At 37.8% G+C, this 18,868-nt stretch overlaps 2 protein-coding genes across 2 annotated transcripts; both read left to right on the top strand.

Moving 5' to 3' along the window:
- The first annotated feature begins 3,101 nt into the window (after positions 1–3,101).
- LOC116257045 (GTPase activating protein 1-like) lies at positions 3,102–5,834 on the top strand. The gene is made up of 3 exons (XM_031633649.2): positions 3,102–3,325; positions 4,482–4,577; positions 5,358–5,834. The coding sequence occupies exons 1-3, from the start codon at positions 3,215–3,217 to the stop codon at positions 5,640–5,642; spliced, it is 492 nt and encodes a 163-aa protein (XP_031489509.1). The 5' UTR covers positions 3,102–3,214; the 3' UTR covers positions 5,643–5,834.
- Positions 5,835–8,169: 2,335 nt separating this feature from the next.
- Positions 8,170–13,517, top strand: LOC116258077 (GTPase activating protein 1-like). Its single transcript, XM_031635179.2, has 3 exons — positions 8,170–8,699; positions 11,717–11,812; positions 12,818–13,517. Exons 1-3 carry the CDS (start codon positions 8,589–8,591, stop codon positions 13,106–13,108), a joined length of 498 nt encoding a protein of 165 aa, XP_031491039.1. The 5' UTR covers positions 8,170–8,588; the 3' UTR covers positions 13,109–13,517.
- Positions 13,518–18,868: the final 5,351 nt, after the last annotated feature.

The following is an 18,868-nucleotide window of genomic DNA, read 5'->3' as shown; positions in this document are numbered from 1 at the left end:
TGTCTGCTCCTCCTCCGCCTTCGCCTAACGCCTCCTCCTCCAGCAAGCCCCTTCCTCGCTGCCGCTCTTCGCCCGCCCTCCTTGAGTCTATGAAAGTTTGTAACCTCAAACACCTATTTTGGTCCTCATCAAAACAAAGAAAAGAAGAGGAAGAAAACCATAACCCCCTAACTCCATTTATTTTTGAAAAAAATAAATAAATTTGTTGTCGGGCCCCCGATAATCACAGTCGAAGGCCCGAGCCCGACCCGTTAATTACCGGGCCGGGCTGGGCCCGAAAAAAAAAGCCCGAAACTCAAAATTTCAAGGCCCAGGCCCGAGCCCAAGTCGGGCCGGGTACCCGGTGGTGGCCCGGCCCGGTGCCCAGGCTTAATCCTGACCATCGCTTTCAATGAATGACTTAGCATTGGTGAGGAGTTTATCCCAATATTGTATTGGAATTAGTGCTGAGCCCATGTTTGTAGAGGTGGAAATTTTTTTTAAAAAAAATTGAACATGTAAATTTAAAAAAAATATTCATCTTATATAAAAAATTAATTTTCAGTCTTACCAATTAATTACCTACTAGATGGTCTTCATAGGAAAACTCTTTGGCATTGTTTAATTTTCTTTTCTCTTTTCGTTTGATAGATGTCTGAAAATATGCCACTATTTGGAAGAGCCATCTTGTAGGGCTCATAAGAAACTGAATAATAATATAAATTATAGGGCTCCTTTTCTTTAATATAAGATAAATAGTTTTTAGTACCAAATTGAATTGGACTTAGTTTTGATGGCCAGATGGTCTTCATAGACCAACTCTTTGGCATTGTTTCTTTTTGTGAAAAGTTCATAATATTTGTTTGGCCTTAGCCCATGTGGCACATAAATAAATAAATATAGAGAATCATATGCCGGACAATATATATATATATATATATATCTATATATATATATAGCATGCTTCATGTTGTGATAAAAATATTATAAATTATTAATTTTTTTAATAATTCAACAGCATGTGGCATCCAGCATTATATCCACGTGTTGTTGGATGACTATGAAATTAATAATATGCCACTAAAATACAGCAATAATTTATATTATTTCTAGCACATGACCGGCATATGATTCTTTATATTTATTTATTTATTGTGCCACATGTTGTTGGATGGGTACAAAGTTAATCATATGTCAATAAAATACAAAAATACTTTGTAGTAATAATTTTTAGCACAAACGTGACATCATATGCTTCTCCACATTTATATAATACCAACGGGCGAAAACTAGTAGGATGATAATACATTGCTTACCTTGGGCACTGGACAAAGACTCCGTGAAAATGAGGGACAATCCAATGGCGTAGCCACACACTGATTGGTCCACGCCAGTTTGTTAAAAGTTTTTTATTTTTAAATGTAAATATTAAATATTTATCCTCTACCATATTTAAGTATTTTGAAACAAGTGCCCTTCTAGCCAATTTTTTTTGCACCCCGTTGATCTAACCCCCGCCCTCCTTTTTTTTTTCTCCTCATCCCTCTATGGTGTAGGGACGCTTTGGGGTCTAGAGGAAGCGACCCACAGTGCTTATCCATTTGCAGTACAAATAGGGATGTCAACGGATCAGATATATTTTTAATTATATCAGCTTTTTTGGATAATCACGTATTCGGATTCGAATTCGGACTCAAATAAGGAAAAGTCATATCCAAATCCAAATCCAAAATCCACTTTTATAATCCAAATCTGATTTTTAAATTTATATTTGAATCCGAATCTGAATTTTGAACCAGATTTTGCCAATTTTCAAAATTTAATAGCATTAGATACGTGACATTTGTTTAAAATTAAATCCGATCCGAATACGTATCTGAATCCGATCGGATATTTATGTATATTTGAATCTGAATCCAATCGAATGTCATTTATTAAATCTGAATCCGATCCGATCTCATAATCAGATATTAATTTTTTTTTCATATCCAATTTTTTCAGATTGGTTCGATCTAATGTCTGATTCAGAGCGGATATATTAACATTTCTAAGTACAAAAGTTTGATGTCAGGAGAGATGGAAACGAAAACTGACCATCAAGGAGGCCCCACCTTAACCGTCATATACTAAGCAGCCTCTAGTCTCCCTGCTGGTTTATTATAAGGCCTGCTACCTCCATCTTTCTCCCTTTTTTCCATGAAATAATATAAGGTAATCTCTAGGCTCCAGGAACCTGTCTTCCCACATAATGTTCTTGTAATAAAATACTCGTTTCTCTCACACATTGTAGGCAGCATTCAGGTCGAAGTCGAACCACTACAACATACTTTTCATTAATCTGGTCGTGTTTGCGGGCAGGCCCATTAAATCGCTTTCTTCTGGAACGGTTCTAAAAATGATAAGGAAAAACTGCACAAGTTCTTATTATCGAGGACAAGATTAAGGCTATTTTTTGTTAAATATATACCAGTGGACAAGTGGAAGAAAACACGACCAAACTCCTGTCCACAAAAATCTTAATATATATATATATATATATATATATATATATATATATATATATATATTATTTATATGTCGATTGGCTGATGGTTATATTTTTATTTTGTGTTATTAAAGACTGTAAAAACAATATATTTCGTCACTTAAAACTGTGACCAAGCAATTAACTGTTGTAAATACATATTTTACACCTGTTTTTAGCGATACAAAATAAAAACATACCTATCCAACCACAGAAGCAGCCAGCTCATATATATATATATATATATATATATATATATATATATATATATAAAAAGTCACCATAAATACTAAGTTGCATGTAACAAAAAAATAATAAGAAGCGTCAGATCCAGAACCAGAGCCTAGTTCCTGCTCTTTACAGTTTTGGATCCAGATTCGAATTATAAAGTCTGATCCGGTCCACAGTTCGAGGAGGTAACAACTTTGTGGGCCAGGGCTCAGGTAGCCGCCTGCCGGCGTCTTCACGCGCTCACTTGTCTTGTTTTTGTTGTTTTGGCGGCATCTCTTACTCTTCCATGAGCGGGACCGATTTTGACATCTTTTACATGTACGACCTTAGATTACCATGTATGTATTTTATTATAAATAGCTCTGGCTTCTGAGGTTCTCCACCAATTTCACAACCACCACCACCATCAACATCATCATCATCTTCTTCTTCTTCTTCTTCTTCTTCTTCTATAGTCTGAGTACCTATTAGGAATCAGCTATGGAGCACGTCCTGGGGCTGATGAAGGTTCATGTTATCAGAGGCACCAACCTCGCGGTTAGGGACACCAGGAGCAGCGACCCTTACGTTGTTGTCAAGATGGGCGATCAGGTTCTTCTTCCTTCTGCAACTTCTCCTCTCTGTTGTCCCTTATTGCTACGTTCCGCATATTCGGATGATATGGGGTTAGTCTGTACCTTGGATAACATCGTAACTTGTCCTGCTTATACCGGGGATAAGTTGGTGTCATCTTTTCGTCATTCCTTTGCCTTGCTGCTGTCAGGTATCCATGTTCAGTGGCTGATTTAGACACGTCTGCCTGTATTTTTTTATTTCCCCTTTTGTTAACTGTCTCTTGCTGAAATCTTACATGTTCTGTTCACAAACTCGCAGTCTTTTAAATTTCTTTTTTTCATTTTTCGTTTTTGAAATTTAAATGTTTGGGCGTGTTCTGCAAGCTTGATGAACTTGTTTCTTCAGTTATTCAGTTTTGAGAGAATTGGTTTTGGAACGTCCAGTTCTAAGACGTGCAATAGATTTTGTAGAAGATTCGATCCTGTTGGTGCAAAGTTTATATACTTAAGCGTCAAATGGTTAATCATCTTTATATTGAAAAACCAAAATCCAAGTGCAGTTTTCTTCTACACTAAACAGACCATGCTGAACACGGTTGTAGGATATTCTTCTTATTTGTACGTAAGATTTTGAACAACAGAACCTCAAATGTGTAGATAGAATCTTGTCCTACATATTAGTATGGAAGATGTGATGTCTCAACACTTTTGTCTGAGAGAAGGTTTTTTGATGTTAGCATAGTTAACGAATTGTTCTTCTGCAAAAACATGGAAAAAACATACTTCCCTCTGTTCATTTGAAGAAATTGAGTTATTCTTAGCTATTGTGCCTTGTAAGTCCCGAAGTACAGTCGTGAAAGTTTGAATATAGTTTGGTGTTGAAAATTCTCTGTTTTGACAGAGCATTTATGTTCCTTTCCCGGATGAGGCTCTTGGTCGTGTATGATCCTTCACTTAACATTTTGCTGGAACAGATTTATTTTCCCATAATAGTGTTAGAAGTAAGAACTGATGGCTACTCAAATTGCATGTAGAGATTTTCTGCCTTTCCTTGTTCCTTGCTATGCGTGTGCATTAGTATGGTCAGAGTTTTTGTAAAAGGTTGTCGAATTTGGCTTGCCTTATGGTCTCCTCTTTCATAATTTTCCCCAATCTATCTTTCTCTTATCCATGTTACTGTATTTTTCATCCAGAGGTTGAAGACTCATGTGAAGCAGAACGATCTCAATCCTGAATGGGATGAAAAATTGACCCTTTCTGTTTCAGAACCCATTCTGCCAGTTATCATTGTGAGTTGCTTTTTCTCCAGCAGTTGCTCCAAGATATTTTACATGTTTTCTCCTCATGAGTTGGTTAGTATGATTAACGTATTTTCATGTTATAGTCTTGTTCTCTGCAAGCCAGTTCAGTAGGTGATTTTTCTTTGGCCAGATAAACATCGAAGAAGGATGGTACATGGTATTTGCTCATATGTGCTATTTCATAAAACCTGGTTTCATGGTTTACTTTTCTGGATGGGAATGAAACTTGTCCAGTAATTGATTGTGCTGTTTAGTTAACAAAAGAGTCACCTGCGTTAAGTGAAACTTGGCCAGTAATTGATTGTGCAGTTCAGTCAATAAAAGAGGTAAATACGTTGTTTCTACTGTCTTAATTTCTGCCATCTTTATGTTTTTTATTTTGGTTGTCACTACAAGATGCTACTGTCAATGATGCCTTTTATGAATGTTGACAACCTCAGTAGTTGAGAACCCATTGAATTATAAAAACATCTAAAGCAAATTACGAGATATGCTTTTCTTTGATGTTTGTGAATCACTTTTGGCATCAAAGATTTGTATAGTGCAATTTTCTAGTCTGCCATGGCCACGTTTAGATATATTTTATCCAATCTCAAGTTGGAATGACTGAGACCTGGTTGGCTTGCTGGGAATTCAAACAGTTTTGAGTTTCACTTGCTAATGGAAAAGTTTTTAGATGTGTTTGATTTCATGTTTGTGTTTGATACTCTGATATCACCATCTCTCTTCCTCATTGTCAGTGTTTCGATATTTCAATCTCAATGGCAGGAAGTTTTTGACAAGGACACATTTACCAAAGATGACAAAATGGGTGATGCCGAAGTTGATCTTAGCCCCTTCATGGAGGCTGTTGAAATGCATACCAGTGGCACCTTAGATGATACTGTATACAAGTTTGTCCTGCCAACTCCAGAGAACTGCTTGGCCAAAGAAAGCTGCATTAAATGTGTGCAGGGGAAGGTTGTACAGTACTTGATTCTCAGGCTAAGAAATGTTGAATGCGGCGAAATAGAGATGCAATTGTCATGGGTTCCTCTCGGTTGCTCAAAGTAATGTTTCAACTACCTGTTATTTCCGAACAAGCATTGGAGGCATTGTTGGAGAACTGGTGCTTAATCATTCTCGGAGATGTAGGTGTAATATACCACCTTTGTGTATGTTACCCTCTTTGTGATATTCCCATTTACGAGTACCGAATGGACTACAGTTAGGTTTCAAATGAAAGTGTGACTTGGTTTATGCTTATATATATGAACAAAGTCGCTAAAAATGCTTAAGTAGAGGTCACTTTTATTTGTTGTTACGATTAAAGCTTTTTAAGCAGCAAACAAGAAACAAAGATCGTCACGTGAACTCTTGTAATCAAAATCTTTTCAACTACGAAGTTATGGACTTAGTTTCTCAGTTAAGCAAGTCATATGCAATTGAGAGATTTTCTGGTGAATCTTTCCTCTCAATAACAAAAACCAACCAAGGCCCCAACCTTTTGTTCTCTCGATGAGGCAGAAGCCATCAGAATCAATCTTTAGTTGCTTTTTTACGATTATGTGAAAACCATCAGGATGAAGATGTATTACCCTTAATGTTGCTTTATAGCTGTCTAAAGTTTGACACCAACTGTATCAGACTTGAAACGTCGAGTATTATGGATATTTCAGCCCCCTGTTTTTTATTGATTTCGCCTGTTTCATATATCTGTGCCCTTTGGACTAGAGGATTACTTTCCCGTGAACTGCACAGCTATGCAGTTATTTTCAGCATTGTCAAATCAATGACTGCTAAACTTTTCATGGTCCAATCCTTAAAAGCCTGCCTTCCTTTCCTAAAATTCAATTTCCAAGTTCTCAGTCTTGCTTTCTGAACATTCATTGCCCAAGTTAAGTTAATATTCTTCACAATTGCTTCTCTACTTCTGCAACCATGTTGCTCCCTGTACTCTTTTCATTTGTTGGTAGGTTTGAATGTATCCATGTGTTAAGGTCCTTTACATGTCTGTACCCAGAATGCACAAAAGTGACGTTGGATTCTAAATTATGGTTCGGATGAGCAAGGTTTTCCACTGCCCAGTAGAAGGGTAAAGCCATTATGATTCGGATGAGCAAGGTTTTCCACTGTAGAAGGCTAAAGCCACCACCCAACTCATCATCCGCTTAGGATACAGTGTCTCTTCTTGATGCCTCAAGGTGAATTTTAAATTATGATTAAAAGGCCGACATTTAAATGAGAGTTTTCTTTTTAAATTATGATTAAAAGGCCGACATTTAAATAAGAGTTTTCTTTTTTTTTTTAGTACAAGGAGAACTCCATATCATCAACTACTCTCCAACAATAACCAATAACAGTAGAGTAATGTGCAAGTAGGTCCCATCGAGCCAACCTCTGGTTACAACTCAATGGGTTGCTTTCACTGTGGCTTTCATCCCTTTGTCATCTTCCACAAAGATTCTCCCAGTGTTTTCGAAGTATTAATTTCTTTTATTTTACCACATTTTTTTGAATGGAGTGCGAGGAAAACATGTGAAAATGATTATATTAATGATCATAAAGTGACATTTGTGGAGAAAGATCTATTTTGAAATTTCTCTTGTTGTGACAAGACAATTTTGATGGAGATTTTTCATGTAAGGAAAGCAGTAAGCGATAGGTACTGGGAACTTTGATTCCGTAGGGCTTCTAAGGGAAGATTGCTTTTGTTAATAAGATATGGGAGAAACCTGTTTCCAGATTTGTTTGAATCTCCATTGCCTCAAAAATTAAAGTTGATAATCACTTTCATAGTCGACTCTCTCAAGTTTCCTAAACGTATTTTGTGTTTTCTAAAAGAATATATATGATATTGTATTATTATAAGCATGCACTTAATTATTCATTGGCCGCTGCTTTACTTTTTATTAATTTTCGGGGTTTTTTATGGATTTAAAATTTTGTGGCATTATATTCGATTGTATATTTTTACAAACATATTTACTCCCTACTTCCTAATAACGTTTAGGCACACTGAGTAACATCCAGCAAATCTAATCACATAAGACTTATAAAGTGGGGTTAGAACTGTTAAAGAGACAGGTTGAGATCCATGAACCAACCAAAAACCTGAATTTAATGTCACACCCAAGCCCTGATGATAAGGAGAGGAAGAGATAGAAAATTGGAAATAAATTAACAAAAAGATGATGACTAGTTTTTGGGGGAGAGAGATCTAGAAGGCCGCGTTTAAGATCTGCAAATAAATTTCGGGATCCAAAGCAACAAGCAATTCGCGTTTAAGAGTCAATAAAAAAAGGTTTGGGGTTGAAGAACAGCAAGCAAGTTGAGGGAAAATGGGACTTATGGGGCCTACTGGTTGAGAAAAAGGAAGCCTAATCGGAGACCGGACAATAATCCGGCCGAGTTGAGGAAAAATGGGACTTATGGGGCCTACCGTTTGAGAAAAAGGAAGCCTAATCGGAGACCTGACAATAATCCGGCCGAGTTAGTGCGCGTAGCTTGGACTTTCGTACCTGTCAGATCCCATTTTGGTTTAAAAAATTGACAAGTTTGTGTTAGTCCTTTAGGGGAATTTCGTGGGAAATCAAGACGACAACCTGTCCCTAAGAAGTCTCGGTCTGACTGATGAGGCTCAATGGCGGTTTCGGTTGAACTGTGAGCAAGACGCGAAGTATCTGCTATGCAGCGCCCATCCTGGCCGCTCATCCCAGCGAACTATGAGATGGGAGGCCAGGAAGGGCGTTGTCTATGCGGCGCCGAATGAGATACGTTGAGATGGTCTCTTCGGAGACATCCGATAAAATTGGAACGATCGAGATGAAAAATGGTCAACTATGAGCCTTCAAATAAGATTGCTCCTTCCCCGCATCTTCTCGGTGTTTCTTCGGTGGGGTCATCTTTCCCGCGGGCTGGTGTCGACCATTTGATTTATTTTGATTGTGTTGCTCATATGGCCATCAATTGGTGCAAGCTTGAGATCTTCTTCGCCATCCGTCACCACCATCGTCTACCATGGACGACATTTTGGGGTTTCTTAGGGTCCATGTGATCCGAGGGGTCAACTTGGCGGTCAGGGACATCAGAACCAGCGATCCGTATGTTGTTGTCAGGATGGGTGACCAGGTTTTTCTTCTGCACTTTGCTTATGCTGTAATTTTTGTGTGCCAACTTTATTTTTTCAGATAATATGGGATAATCCTGGATGCCGTCCTTTAATGTTACGTCGATGGGAGGATCCCTACTTCTCGACTTATTCACAGGGCAAATTGATGAATCTTCCTTCCCCACGCTTCTTTGGATTTTTCCTTTTTGTTTCCTTTAGGATCTGAGATTTAATATATTGAGGATTCCTGCTGCTGTTTCTCTTAGCGATTCTCCCCTGTATGCTTGATTTTTGAGGTGATATTGGTCCATAAAAGAACAATTGATGGGGGTTACATCATTTATCCTGTAAAATTTGTTCAACTCTTGTCATCTAATCTAGTTCTTTGTGTTCTTCACATTTTGCTTCAAGAGCGCGTCTCCTTCCTTTGGTTGTTGTTGTTCTTATTGTTTCACGTTGACATTCTGTCATGGCGTGGTTGCACCATTCTTCGCGGACAAGTTAAATAAGTTGAAAACATTTTGTTGGTCTTCAGTTAAAAATTTGCATGTTGACCCAATTTTATCGATAAAGTGGGCGGTCGGTTTTCCGTCAAGTGTTCTCTTCTTACCTTTGATTACCCCTGTTTTGAACTTTTAAATTCTACCTCTTGACAAAAACTTCTCATTTCTTTCATCTTGGTTTTCACTCTTTTCAATTAAAGCCTGTTAATCTCTAGCTGATAGTTCATCGAGTTTCAAGCTTCAAATAGATTTCCCTTTTTGTGTTTCTTGTTATACCTGAATGCGCATTCTGCTGCTAAAAAAACTATTTCTTACTTGATAACCTGTGTCCTCAATCTGAACGTTTAAGATGTTCGTGAAGCAAAAACATTATTTTTGAAGTTCCAAGTTCAATTTCTAGGCTTGGTAGATGCCTGAAACCGATACCTGTCCGGTGCGTAATGAGCAGAATCGTGATCCGAAAGCCAATTTAGAGCACAGTCCAATCATTGTGCGTCCTGGACAGAGAACGCAATACAATATTAAAGTAAAGATGCAATACAAACTGATGATTGATGAACAATGTTTTGTAACTTTCTTTGAGACTTTCTTGCTTATGTCTTAGCAGTTATCACTTTTGAGATTGGTGATGAACAATGTTTTGTTTGAGACTTTCTTTATTATCATTTTTAATTTTTTTGAATATAATATTCGCCGTATCCGCGTATCCTAAAATTTTGAAAATGCCGTGTCCCCGTACCCGTACCCGTATCCGTGTGACATAGAATACAATCAAACCTGGATGTTTGGATACTACAAACGAAAAGGTATTATAGACATGCTTGACATAACTGTTAACATGTTTAACTAACAACAAATAATTTGAAGTAGAAATCTTTCAGTTAACAACTTTTTACCTATGTCACATGAGTGCAGGGTGCGGGTGCCGGTGCGACGTATCCCAAAAAATTTGGGTGCAAGGGTGCGGGTGCCGGTGCGACGTATCCCAAAAAATTTGGGTGCAAGGGTGCGGCGTATATATATAATATATTTATTATATACATATAAATGTATGTATTCATAATATATATAATTTTAGCTTGTTTCTTATCTTAATCTGTCCTTTCTTTTTACTTTTAGTACTATACATAAAGAAAGAAAGGGACAGGGAGAAGAAAAAAAATAGAAAATACTTTTAACTTGCATAAGAAAGGACGTGGTTCGGGTGCGTGTTGGAGCAGCACCAGCACTAGCACCAGCGTCGTATCGACATGGGTGCGGCCTCATTTTGAAGAGTCCGTGTGACATAGCTTTTTACTTAGCAATGTCATCAAGCAAGAAGATTTGCAGATTAATTTCTTTTCTCCATTCTGGTTCCCATGTCAAGCCAACCGGATGCTCATTTATTGGTTTTAGGGTTGCAGGTTAGGGTGCAGATATTATTGAATGACGTCCTAAAATAAGAGGTAACTGACAAGTTTGAAAAAGAAGGAACCTCAGCATCCTAACAACACATTTGTGCAGTTTCCAGATTAGAGAACCTGAAAAGCTTGGTCTAAGTGGTCGGCATTGACACATGATAGGTGATCTGTCATGTACTCTCTGAGAGAGTTAATCTCCAAGATTATGGTTTGGGCTTATGTGCCACAGAGAATCTGATACTTCGGCAAGAAACTTGAGGGAGATCAGAAACTTGTGTCCCGAAATACCAGTTAACAATGATTAATGATTGCTAGCCTGGTGAAAATTGTCAAGATCAAGGTCATGTACATGCGGGTTAATATGAGATGGAACTTAGATGACTTTTTATTTCATTGATGGTGTTCTGACCAACATCTTGATGATAGTGTATTTATTCTAAGTAGACCGTTCAGGTCGTTAGTTCTCATAGAATGTTGCAGGACAGATAAGGAACCCATACGTTGGGCATCAGAAGATATGATAGTTTGTGGTGGTCAAAAGTTTTCTTGTTTCCTTTGTGGTCAAACTGTATTGCATGCACTAATTGAAGTTTGTCCTATGTATTTGTTGGAACATGTAGCATTTCTATGATAAAATTGCTTGCACAGAAGGTTGCTATTTTGAAGTTTAGCATTGTAAAGAGTTCGTTCTTCTGCAGAACATGGATCAAGTGGATATATGTGCGCTGTATGTTTGCTGTGATCTATTTTTCCTCTCGAATGACATACCTCAAGTCTTAAATTACAGTAGAAAGTCCTAGGGTTCCTTCTTCAGGGCTCTTCTGTTTTGCAAGAGGCTTCATGCCATCTGGAGATGGCACAGTATGATGTATCTTCAAACAAGCATGTGGGCTATCTGTCAGTATCCTTAGATGCTTTCTCGTACCTTGTTGATCTGTTCCAAACCAGTACAGATATTCCTTTTTCTCTGTTCTATGCTTTGTAGTTGTTTTCACTTTTTCAGCAAATTATATGCTTGGTTGGGTTTCACTTTGTGCATGTAAGCAATTTTATGCTTTAGAATTTGGGCAGCTTTTTTTTCTCCCAATTTCAAAGATGGTTCTTTAATTAAACTTGCACTTTGTCTTGTTTCAGAAATTGAAGACAAAAGTGATGAAGAAAAATGTCAATCCTGAATGGAACGAAAAATTGACCCTTACCATTTCAGAATCCATCAGGCCAATTAGAATTGTAAGTTTCGTTCATTTTCTAATGCCTACTTCTGGATACATTGTAATTTATTTCTTCTCCAGTGTCTATTGTACTTTCTAAAAATTATATGAATTCACTCTGTTTGCCAGGGTCGATATTCAATAGATGAACTCTTTTGCCTTTGATACTTCAACTGGAACATTGGGAACTGATTCTGTACCCTCTAGTATAACACATATTTCACTTTCTTAAGGGTTGTTTGATGCCTGCAGAAGTTGGCCAAGATATCTCTTACGCTTGGCAACTTTATGCTGACTCAATTTTCTTCAGACCGAACAGGAATCATGGATAAATTATCACCTGTTTTTTATTGTATGATGTATGTTGTGGACATTCTTCTCCAAAATTGAAGAATGTTCGCTTATCAAATGCATCCTAGGCGTGTCATGGATGTTACCTTCAACATTGAACCCTTGAGTATTAACTCAAGGATCATTTCTTCTCAATGATGGATCTAACTTACATGCAGAAAAAGCTAGAGTACGGGTCCTCGAAAAAAAAAGATTAGTACATAGAGACACCACCAAATTTATGAAATGTTCTCATTTGTCTACGAACTACATTAGTTGTCTGCTTCAGAAGGTCAAAACGAGCCTCACGTGTCAAACCCCACAAACTTTTCAAAAAAGCTATGTCGCTGCAAGGGGTTACCTGCTCGTTTCATGTGAGGCAATTGATGTGATTCCTCCCTTGTAATAGAGTTTCAGTCACTGACGAGCAGCAGTAACTGATGCAGCTACACATAAATACATTCATATTCAAGTGCACGATTATTAAAGCTCCAGTGGCTACTTTATTGGCTCCAAGTTGAAAAAGAGTTCTTCTGTACTTTGCAAATTTCAGCTATAGTAATGTCCGACCTGAAACTGAAATTTTGAAAGGCTTGGATAGTTTTCTGGAAGCCTGGAATTCAACTCGCCATCTTTTGGCCTTCTTTACTGTCACCATTTTCACGTTTAACATGCTCATCATTCTTGATGGCAGGAAGTTTATGACAAAGATAGGTTCAGCCACGATGATGGAATGGGTGATGCTGAAATTGATATAAACCCTTTCATGGAAGCGGTGAAAATGCGTATAGCTGGTTCTGAAGATAATGTCGTATACAGGACAATTCTGCCAGCTCCAAATAACTGCTTGGCTACTGAAAGCTGCATCAGGTGTGTCGATGGGAAGATTGTGCAGGACATCATTCTCAGGCTAAGAAATGTCGAGTGCGGCGAACTGGAATTGCAATTGGTTTGGCAACCTCTACAGCGGGCAAGGCGGCGGTAGGTTATTGACACCATCTGAACAATCACCTACAAAAAGTTTCAGTCAGGCATCTGAATTCATGTTTAGTCAACTGTAAAAGATACAATGTTGTATCCAACACCAGGAAATATCAGTCTTAGCGCACCAGTCACCTTAGCGTCTCGAGAAATACATGAGAAAGGAAAAGCAAAGTGCCTTTTCATGGCCTCGTTCTTAAAATGCTCAACAAATCTCGTGCACCAGAGGGTTAGGAAGATGGCGCATGACTTCACTCTTGCTACCACAATCTATGCATTATTTTCTTGTCACCAATACCTGTGAGGTTTCTGACGATGGCTGACATTCTATTTTGATATTCTCAAATGCCAATTTAAAACGGAAAGGAAAAATGAATATTTTCAAAATATACCTACCTCAAAATCTTCTGTTATATCATTGCTTCAGTGTCATAAAACAATATCTTTGGCCTACTCTCTCTTATTTACTTTTTGGTATGTTTTTTTATATATTGAGGTTTTAGTATATCTTCCCTCGAACAATTAAAGATTCCGAAGTCTCACAGACGTTTACTTTCCCTGATTTTTCCTTGAATATTTTCTGTTTTGTTGTTGATCCAGTTTTCACCTTTGCAAAGGATCTTCTCCTTGATGGATGATCTGATAGGTGTCTTGTAATCGCTACTAATCCAACCATCGAACTGGTATAAGAGAATAGATTGCAAAATAGCGGAGTTAAGATCCATTAAATACAAAGAGGCTTGGGTCCAAGGTAAATCTTAACTGCCAAACAAGGCAAATTGATTTCCCATACTGGAATGGATCCTTTACCAGCTCCTGCTAGAGATAGAAAAGGAACTTCCTTCCGTGACTGCAGAATCGGCTGCGTAAAGGGTCTGCAGATGCCGCCATTATGGATTTCAACAGGGATGATCTTAGATCTTCCGTTTGAAAGATGCATGGTTACAACAGGAATCTGTAATCAATGAATCTTTACTCCATAGATATGAAATCAAACCATTCCCATCACAGCCAAAGATGCGTGGATGATAAACAGGAGGGATCTTAATTCCACAGTTCCAAAACTTTCATGTTGATAAATAAGAGCCGCAGTTTTGTGGTAATCAAATGCTCCGTAAGGCCTGCTTGAGTGCCTGATATAGGGTGTCAGGAGACACCCTATCTCAGACATGTAGTCTGAGATGGGGTGCCATGACACACCCTCCTCTCGCACCTTCTTGGTTGCAGGAAATTGTAGTTCGTCTTTGGGAGAATGAGATTGATTGTCTCAAGAAGCTCAGTTTCCTGTTTGAAACATTCCTTGCAGCTTTTGAGACACTCTCTACTTCTTAGAAATATCTGTCTATATGCATGTGATCTACGATAACAAAAACCTACGGGAGTGTGGGCGCTCACTTCCCAATCAATCAATGGAATTAGCTTCTTGCTCACCTGAAAAATGAAAACTATTAGATAGTAACAATTGGGTTCAAAAGTTTAAGCTATAGTTTTGAAATTTTTTTCAGTTGTTGATTTCCTTTCTGCAAGTCTGGACAAGTCTGGACAGGAAAGTATACAACAAATTCGCTGAAGGCAGCAAAATTATTACAGATGATAAAATATAAAAACAAGCTATAGGTTTCGGATTGGAAAATTTTTCAAACTAAAATTAGTGGTTCTTCTCACCTTATCACAAACTTGGTCGCAATCATCATATCTTCTTGGCCTCTTCATTCACACTGCTGTGATCATTTATCTTCTCGATCTCTCTCATCTTCTTCTTATTCATGATCTTCTTCTTCTTCTCCATACAGTATTTCCTCTCATGCACGTCAGGATAATCCAAATTTTGATTGGTTCAAATTCGTCCTCTATGTCTGCTTTCCTCCCGTTACTTTCATCGCCTCTTCCCTCAACCCAAAGAAATACATAATCTTAACTGGCATGTGGAAACCAGAAAGCTTCAATTTCTCAAGGAACTTGTGGAAATTTTGCTTATTTTTTGTCAATGTAAGTGTCGGCCACAGGAAAGGTTTCTCGATGAGAAAACATAATATTTCTTTTTCAGCTCCTGCAAGCTAACACCTCATAATCCAGAGCATGTTCTCATACTCTGGTTTTTGGGTTGTCACATAATTGGATTCTCCACGCCATTCACCTGGCAACTGCAATTTTCTTCTTTTCTAATGTTGATGAGAAAATTTTTGATGTTTTTCAATTGTAAAAACTCGGGCTTTCGGCAATACCAGCAGCATTCTTGCACTACACAAGAACACTAAAACAGTATTCCATTAATCCATCCCAAAGATTGGGATAGACTAATATTCTAAATTTTCGAACAAATTCATAAAATAACCTGGTGTTTTAAACCTTCTGTTATCAAATGTGGATCAGTTACTCTGCATTCCAGTGTTTCTTCATCTCTCACGATGGAATGCATGGAACAGAAGAATGAAAAAAAAAAACGCTTCCTTCTTTAAACAGGGACACAGGTCCCAAGAAACTGCTTATTTATCAATCACATGCAAACTGAAGCACCGTGGAGGCACAATCTAAACAAGAAAGCAGGCTTTATACTTTAAGTAGATAAGAAATTGAGTGAAAGCTTCGGCCTTCTGCCAGGCTGCGGAAGCTCCACACGTTCGAACCTCTTGACAGGGTCAATAATAATAATAATAATAATAATAATAATAATAATAATAAAAGCAAGAACAAAAGGCTGCAAGTTGCAGCTCTTATGTAGAGCTACAGCTGGGTGCAACGACCAATTCCACCAGAATCAATTGAAAAGCTAGGCGGAGGAAGACCATTTATTTCTGAATAATTTTTTTGAGGCCTACACTAAAGACTGATCAAATTTATTGTTAAATTGCCAAAAGTATTGACAGTTAGAAAAAGTTAAGCATTTATCAGGTTCCAAATACAAATCCCCATTTGTTGACTTGGCCAAAACTCCTGGCGCTAGTCAGAATCAGGCCTTATGCCTTTCACCTTGAAGGTCTTCCTGTTTATGAAAACTATTTGTCTGTGTATCTTTATTAGTTTCATTGATGACTCTGACAAAGAAGATGAGTGGTCCATGTTATTAAAGACTCCAAGAAAATGCAGGAAAACTAGGTCGTAGGAAACAATGACACAAAGATTTACGTGATTCAAACAGACAAAGTCAGGTCGTAGGAGACAATAATACAAACATTTACTTGGTTTGGACGGACAAAGCCAGGTCGTACGAGACAATAATACAAGCATTTACTACTTGGTTCGGACAATTGTTATATATATATATATATATGAGAGAGAGAGCCGATAAAATAAAAATGTATATCAAAATTAAAGAGAGAGAGAGAGCCGATAAAATAAGGATGTATACCAAAATTAAAGAAAGAGAAAAAGAAGACAAAGCTGGATTTTCTGGGCAGATTTAAGCAAAGGAACCCTCCATTTCTTGGAGCACAAGTCCCAATACATTAATAGGACACACATGTGATTAAAGGCTGCCCAATGAAATGCATCAGGCTGCCTTCATAAAAAGGGAACAAAGAAAAAAATGTGATTAGGTATTGTTATCATCTAGTATTAGTTCATCACATTTTTTTTCTCTTTATTTTCTCTAAAAAAGATCAAAGGCAGATATTGTTCCATATTCATATAACATTTAAGTATATATATATATATATATATATATAAGTTTCTGAATAATGAGAAGTTAGGATCCAATTGGATTCTTGGACTACCATAATTTTTTTTAAACAGACGCAAATTAAGTCAAAGAACAACATAAAGTGATGCAGTGATAGTTAGGCAGATTCATGGTCTTCCACCAATCAAGCCTTGCATTACCTGCCTGACCTCCCCTGGTCAATTCAACATATTAGAAGAAAAAATGCCGAATATCCCCAAATTCGCTGCCAACCCAAAGTCAGATCTGATTCATCAGATTTAATAAGTGAACGGAATTACATTGCATATTGAATCTGAAATTCGATCTAAAAGTGACACTACAAGCTACTTCAGGTTCGGGCCACACATGTTCTTGGTCGGCTGGTCGGCCCAATTTTATGGAGTCCTCTTCGAGCCAAGACTGAGTCTAAACCCGATCAAATTTAGCTTGAAAAACCCTAGATTTGAACCGAGTATGACCCCTTTTTGGGTCAACAAAGGGAAAAAGGATTGTTGGTAAGGCAACACGTGTTCTTGGCCGGTTGGTCGGACCAATTTTAATGAGTCCTTTTCCGTCAACGTCCTGATCGGTCTAAGTCTGGTTCAGCTTACTGGGCTCGACTGGTCCATCGTAAACCTAGCTGAGAAAAATTTTATTTAAAAGAAAATTCTAGCTTCACCCTTGGGTAAGTTGGATTGTGGCATTTCGGGGCCAAGTGTAAGAGGCAGTAGCTGGGGCAGAACTGGAATTTGATCTTCAAGGAGGCTCAATTCTACAATTTTAACTATCAAACACAACATTTTCAATTCGAAAATCAAAATTTTAAACTATCAAATACAAATGAAAACCGGAAATCGAATTTCCATCTCAATTTTAATTGGAGGTGAAATTTTGTTTCCAATATTTTAATTCTAAAATCAAAATTCATGGCCACCAAACGTTGAAAAAACTCCGGAATAGAAGCTAGAAATGAAATTTCCATTTCAATTTAAATTTGAGGTGGAATTTTCTTTCCATTTTTTTTTAAATTCTGATATCAAAATTCAAAAAAAAAAAAAAACTCTGGACATGTAAACAGTAAAAAGTAATTGCTCTCGTTGGTAGACCATAGGTCAAGTCACGCCGTCTCCCACGGCACAACTGGGCTGACCCATTGCAGACGACGAGTCCTTTCAAAGTCAACTCCGGCAGCCCAGCCACACCTCCACTGCCCGTGCCTTCCCAGTATATCAACAAAACTATCACCATCAGCTGTAACTTTATTACTAGCGGCCAAGCTAGAAATTTTTTAACCAAAGCCAAAATCTTGGTCCATTTGGATATATAAAAATAGTTAAAGAGTACCAATGTGTAAATTATTAAATAATTGATGTGCATTCATATGTAAATAAGCAAACTTTTAGGTTTTATGTGGACGTTCCGATAGGCTTTAGGAAGTGCCAATGGCCCGTGAAGTATGGGCGGAACGCCAATCAGATTCGAACTGGTGATGAGGCTCTCACCTTCCTACCTAACCAGCTATGATATGCCACTTGAGGCTGGCATTGTAGAAAGCAAGGGACTCAAATTCAGCCATAGGCGAGATGAATGGCATCAATGGGTGTAATTGGACAGGTTGAAGCAGAGTACTTGCGGTAGCATATGAACTTAAACGACTCGACTCACTTCTACATCAGGCTCAAGCCCTTGGTTCAACAGATCCCAACCCACCTCCTAGCAGTTTCGGTTCTATTCTTTGAAAATCTCTTACAATCTTCAATATTACACCAAACTTTTCAAAATGGGTTGTTACGTTACAAAACTGAAAAGGATGACTTGTATATTTTGTAGGCAAATTAAGTCAGCAAAAAAATAATTACCCATCAAAACGCTTTATCACGTATTAGTTTCATGGCTCTATTTGTTTATTTACATATTGGTGCCCCTTCAGCAATTGACTGCCATATTATATGCTAATAAATTCCTAATTGTACATCATTATAAGTTCAGGCTAATTAAGATTAAATGTTATATGAGATTGAACAAGTAGTTGCATACATGTCAAGAACATGCGGGTCCCCAACCTGCATCAGCTAATTCGTTTACAAGTTGGACCGGGTCCACAATTCTGATGTTCTTATCTGA

This window comes from Nymphaea colorata, chromosome 7, assembly GCF_008831285.2.
Source record: "Nymphaea colorata isolate Beijing-Zhang1983 chromosome 7, ASM883128v2, whole genome shotgun sequence".
NCBI classification, from domain to species: Eukaryota; Viridiplantae; Streptophyta; class Magnoliopsida; order Nymphaeales; family Nymphaeaceae; genus Nymphaea; species Nymphaea colorata.
This window is presented reverse-complemented; position numbering and strand designations above follow the sequence as displayed.